This window comes from Ochotona curzoniae, unplaced genomic scaffold (genome assembly GCF_017591425.1).
Source record: "Ochotona curzoniae isolate NIBS_2020 unplaced genomic scaffold, NIBS_Ocur_1.0 contig_4773, whole genome shotgun sequence".
In the NCBI taxonomy this organism is placed as follows: Eukaryota; Metazoa; Chordata; class Mammalia; order Lagomorpha; family Ochotonidae; genus Ochotona; species Ochotona curzoniae.
In genome coordinates, this window is record NW_024466383.1 from 168,311 (window position 1) to 174,310 (window position 6,000).

The 6,000-nt window shown below is 50.9% G+C and overlaps 1 protein-coding gene across 1 annotated transcript in view; it reads right to left on the reverse strand.

Moving 5' to 3' along the window:
• The window catches only part of LOC121161264 (butyrophilin-like protein 1), a 45,846-nt gene extending 44,680 nt beyond the window's left edge, over positions 1 to 1,166 (reverse strand). The window contains exons 1-2 of the mRNA XM_040987572.1: positions 1,082 to 1,166; positions 481 to 828 (exon numbers count right to left, since the gene is read on the reverse strand). Coding sequence (XP_040843506.1) covers positions 481 to 828; positions 1,082 to 1,166 — 433 coding nt within the window. The remainder of the gene's footprint in view (positions 1 to 480; positions 829 to 1,081) is intronic.
• Positions 1,167 to 6,000: the final 4,834 nt, after the last annotated feature.

Sequence of the window (6,000 nt, forward strand, 5' to 3'; positions counted from 1 at the left end):
GCTAGGAATAACTTATTTTTGTATCCTACCTAGTAAGGTATATGTGAGTCCCAACTGACCTTTTCCTGTCTGCTTCTAACCTTTCCTTGTTGTTCTCGGTCTGTCCTAATTTTATTGTTTTGTTTTGTTATTGGAGTGGGAGTGGCTCCGGAGCGACCCTGATGGTCATTGCAGAAGAAGGTGGGGATCCAAAGTTGAAACTAAGTGTAGCACCTATTACCTTGTAACATCATCAAACTATTCATTTATTTTCCTTGTTTCTGTCTCAGGCTCTGGATCATCAACTCCACAGGGTACCTGGTATCCAAAGCCAGGCATGACACACATAATTTCTTCTCATGAAAAGTTTATATTGAATCAGTGGATGAGCAAATGATTCAGCTGCCTTTCCCTCACTGTGAAATGAGATGCTGAATTTCATAAATGTCCTCCCAAATCCAGTATCCCCAAGGTTTCTAGAATACAGATCAAGTTACCAACCTGCCACCTGAAGATCTAAAATGGCTTCGTCATACTGCCTTCCTTGTTTGAAGAGGCAAGTGTACTTGCCATTGTCTGAAACCTGTATGTTCTGGATGTGCACAGCAGCCTCACCCTGAGAGAGGAAATCCCTCACCAGTGAGGTCCGCCCTGCATACTGGGGCAGCTGCTCCTCGTCCAGCTCCTGGCCATTCTGATAGACGAGCACTGCTTCTAAGAACTTAGACCGGAACCACCGCAGCTCCATGTCTTCTGCATTCATGGCTGGCCACAGGGAGCAGGGCAGAATGGCATCACCACCCAACACTGCCACTATGGGGTCAGTGGGGCCAATCACCTGGAACACATCTGTGGACACAGACACAGGACTGAGAACAGGGAACACACAGGCCGAGCCAAAAAGATCCATGAACACTTGTCAACATCCCTCACGCTCCCCTGATGGTCAGTGACTCTTCTTAAATGAGAAAGAACAATCAGGGTTGAGGAGGGCCATTCTGTACCAAGACTTGAGCCACACACCTCACCCCATCCTGGCAGAGAATACCAGGGGCTCCGCCCACCCCAGGGAGACCAGGAGGAGAGACTGGGACACACTTACCTGCAGAGCCCCATGTGGGCAGCTGCACCAGGAGAAGCAGGGAGGAGAGACTGCAGAGCAGAGAGGGGCGACTGCCACATTCCATGTCATCAGAGGACAGGCAAGGAGGAAGCACTGGGCAGGAAGGAGGCAGGTCCAGCACAGAGGGCCAGCTTCTAGAGGGTGACAGCGAGGCCAGGGTCACCCCATCAGCCCTCACAGATGACAGGATCCTCATGCAGGCCATGTGCAGTCCACAGCACCCTGACAGCAGGGGAGCATCAGAGATAGCCTCATCCTCATGAGCCTGTGTGCTCATCACAGGTGCACAACAACCTGTCAGGCTTGTGGACTGTAACGTCACTTCAACTGGAATCCCAGCCTAGCCCCTTCCTCCATTTCCTCAGGATATGCCCTGCATTGAACAGGTGCCCAGGCAATTTCCACCGACAGAAGAATCCTCACTCTAAACATGGGGAGATTTCTCCATGAGCATCTGAGGACCCTGTGATGAGGCCACAGAGACAAGGACACAAGCCTCTGTCAGAACAAGATGCCACCCACTGTTTGTGAGTAAAAAAAAGGAGAGAGGGCAGCCTTGGTCCTCAGAGGACAGATTCAAGGGCCCCTCTGATGGACTCCCTGCAACTCAGTCACTCTCAGTGTCCCCACTTCAGCCACAGTCCTTGGCATTCCAGGACTTAGTTCCTCCAGCTGCCAAAGAGGAGGTAGCAGCCTCACCACCATGCTGTGAGAGCTGCAGGACTTTGTATCGGTAAGGTCACTACGAGAGGTTAGAACCTGACCTTGTCCTAGTACCTCAGAAATACATTTAAAAGTAATGACATAAGGCACTATGATAAGCAATGTTTTCCTGGGTCTTCCTGAAGTGAGACTTATCTAGCCGCCCCCTCCTGCCACCCTCTGCCTCACACTCTGGGCCTCCTCTCAGCCTGCTGCTCCCTGCCTTCCTCCTCCCCCACAGGTGTCCTCAACCCAGCTTACCTGCTCCTCAGTGTGAACAGCTGTGACTTCCTGCAGGGTCTCTAAACAGCAAATTCAGACAGAGACCCCAGCAGTCCACATCCCCAAGCTTCCACCTGCCATGGGGTGCCCTCACAGCCACTGGGTCCTCTGCCAGGTCCACTTCTGGGCCCAGGGCAGCAACTCCCAGGAGACATTGGGCTCCCAGGAGACCAGAACAGCACAGTGGGCACAGCTACAGCAGCTTCTGCAGAGCCCAGACCCCAGGACCACTACACCCTCCCAGCCACAAGCACCAACGTCTCTCTGGACCCTGGCACCATTAAAAGTGAAAGCTGCCCCAGCAGGAAGTACCCACCCTGTGGACCTTGCTCCCTGCTCTCATCATGAACAGGGACATGGAAAGCCCTATAGCTGCCCGGGGAGTGGCAGCTGCACAGCCCTCACAGCTCCAAACACTCCTCAACCCCTCCTCTCAGTCACCACCTGCACTGCCCATCAGGGGGTTGCCCAAGACCTAGAGATGCTAAAGGAGCTGTTAGATTTTACTCAGTGTGGATTAGCTGTCAGGATCTAAGCTACACACATTAGCTGCCTGCCACCTCCTTGTCACACCTGTAAGCAGACAGACTAGAACATGCGCCCTGTCATGTCCAGATCCAGGAACTTCCCAGAGGAAGCAGAAGGTAGAGCTGCAGGGAGACTGCACCCTCCAGCTTCCCCAGCTCTCCCTCCCAGCCCAGCCCCAGTTGCAAACATTCCAGCAACAAAAAGTGAGGAAGAGCTGCCAAAGGGACACAGATTCCGAGGGCCTCCAGTTGATATACCACCTGGAAGCTTCTCTCACCCTGCAGCCCAGCCCAGACCTTTGCCCTGCTTATCAGACAGAGGAAGAAGCACCCAGCCCAGGGCAGTTTCTGTAAGACACACCCAGAAAGCCCTGTGAACTGCAGAATGAAGGCAGTAAAAAACAATAACACCTCCCAGTTCCCCAGGACCCTGGCCCAGCAGCTCTAACATGACCATGTGCACTAAGGCACCAATGATTTCCCCCTCAAATATAAATGATCCTAATATTGTTAGGGTTAACATGTTACTTCCGTGTCAGCAGGCAGGTCATACCTCTTAGTATTTCTAGTACTCTCAACTTAGCTTTGAGTAAGAGTCTCAGCCATAAAATGACAGACAACACAAAGTATATTAAACATGTTACTATTTTAAAACGCAACAGATGGGGCAGCTGCTGTGACATAGTGGATTAAGCTGCAGCCTGAGACACCTTCATCCCATAAGGACGGTTACTGAAGTCCCAGCTGCTCCAGTTCTGAGCTAGCTCCCAGGTAATGCACCTGAGAAAGCAGAAGATGATGCCCCGCTGGAGACGTGGAGGAAGCGCCTGGCTCCTGGCTTTAGATCAGCTCAGCACTGGCCATTACAACCATTGATAGAGTGAGTCAATTGATGGAAGATCTTTCTCCCTGTCTCTCTTCTCTGTAAATCCGTCTTTCCAGTAAAATTAAATCAATATTAGAAAAAACAAAACTATTTTGACGTTGCTCATTTTCCGAAAACAAACAAAAATAAAAGACACATGCTCACATGTGAACACACACACACACACACACACACACTGAGTGAAGGCCCAGGTCTCCCAAGGGTTAACTTCACAGCTTAGCTTGTTTTTCAAGGTGTAACAGGATGAGCAATCTTGGGCTGATACATTTATCCCCTGGCTTGACTGCAAATTCCCTCCTTCCTGCTTCCCCTTTTTACATGCCCTCAGGGGAGCTTAGGTGTTGCTTGAGCATTGGGAAAGTGCTGGGAGGGGCCACGCAGACTATAAAGATGCAGCTTGACTTTGAATAAACTGGCATTCTCTTCACAAGAATAATCCATGGTGTATTGTCTGTTTTGTCTGTCTCATAACCCTAGTCCCTCCACTCGGCTCGGCTCGGGATATGCGGCAATGCGGGCGTTGCCCACAACTGAGTGGTATTTCTTTTTCCATTTTATAAAGTTTTTCATTCCATCTGACACTAACCTGGCCGGTGAGCAGAGCTGTGGCATGTCAGCCTTCTGGCCACAGGCCCAGGGGACACTTCCTCCTTCTGGGCCTGCCAGTCTGCACCTCATGGGGAAGAGCCCTCCCAGGCCAGGCTGTCACCCCTACAATGATACAACCCCAGCTCTGAATCAGCCTTCTGCTCCCACTCCCTCCCAAGGACCAGGGCCTGCCCGCCCCACCCAGAGGTCAGCCACAGAGTCCTCCTGGCCTAGGACCCCTGCTGCCCAACCTTGCTCTGAATAGACCCCCACCCACTGCCAAGCCTGAGTCCAGAGGAGGTGAGGAGGTACCGCTCTCCTCCAGCCCCTGAGACGCACAAGGGGCGTCAGAACATTCATGGAAATAGAATCAAAAGATGAATTGACTTCGGTGCAAAAATGTTGTAACCTAATTTCATAGAATGCATTTATCACAAGTTATAGTATTGTACTAATACACAGAAAAAAAATCAGTTCTGATAAAAAAGTCATAGAGAAAATTTAATAAATTTAGCCTAGCAAATAGGTATAAATAAAAAATTAGAAAGGAGAGAAAGCAGACAGAAGGAGGAAATAAGAAAATAGAGAGTGTAAAGGAAGGAAAAAGAGGAAAGCAGGGAGGAGAAAGAGAAATATATTCCTGACATACCTGGAATGGAGAGCCCCAGGAGACACACACTCCCCAGGCACCACCTGCCAACGGCTGAGTCCCAGAGGGCCCACATAGGCAGCCCAGGAGGTGACCACAGAGGAATCCACTGGAGCCACAGCCTGCTGCCAGTGACCACCACCACATCCTGGGCTTCTGTTCCCCTGAGTGAGGAAGACATCTTTCCTGCCTCACTCCACTGTCAGGTGCTTCTGGCTGTTCTCACCTCAGGGCTGACACAGGGTTAGCAACAGGAGAAACATGCCCAGGTCAAACACCAACAGGAGCCACACCTGACCCAAAGTTCCCCTGAGTGCCCAGTGAGGCCGCCATGTTGGAGCAGCGGCCCTGGGGTGCTCCAGGGATCTGAGGAGCATGAGGGAGCAGCAAATACATGGGAGGGTTCTTCCAGAAGTTCCTGGAAACACAGTTCTGGGGGGAAAAAAAGGTTGCATAACAACACAACACACTGTGCCTCTTTCATTCTGCTTTTGCATAAACGTTTTAACATTTAAACGATTGCGTGTAAAAGGGAATGCAGAGATCTTTGCGCCAAACCTCAGCTCTAGAATTCTCCAAAGCTGCAGGCATCAGAGAAAAGACCCAGGAGTGTCTACCAGAAGGCCACGCCAAGGCTGCTCAGGTTTACCTAGGGCTCTGCTGCCCTCTGGTGGCCAGCACAGGGCTGACCGAACATCCCCCTGCAGGAAGACGCTGAGGGAGGAGTCAGAGCAACCTCTTCCAGAAACCTTGGAAAAGTGGGTGGGAACACTGGAAACCAGACAGGAAAGGCCCCGCCCACACGCTTCCAAACTCAGGGAGTGGAAAATACATAGACCACGCACTGATGGAGATTCGGAAGTCCTTTATTGCTAACGGTGAAGAGGGGGCTCATGCCCTAAGACCTCTCAATTCCCAACCACAGAACAGCGGGGTCTGTAAAGGGGAAACTACCGACCAGGAGGGGCTCAGGTGGACTGAGCAAATACACCGAGCTAATGCAGATCCTAGAGATGAAAAATCTCTAATCGCTAATTTGCAAGCTTTTCTTGCTATACTATATATATGTGTGTGTGTGTATGTTTATTTGTTTGTTTACATTGAATAGCCAGATTTATGGTGAGAAGGAGAGACAGAGAATAAGTCTCCCATCCCGCTGATGATTCACTCCCCTAAATGACCACAACTGCCAGAGCTGAGCTGAGCTGAAACCAGGAGCTTCTTCCAGGTTTCCTACCTGGATACGGGGTCAGAAGGCTTTGGG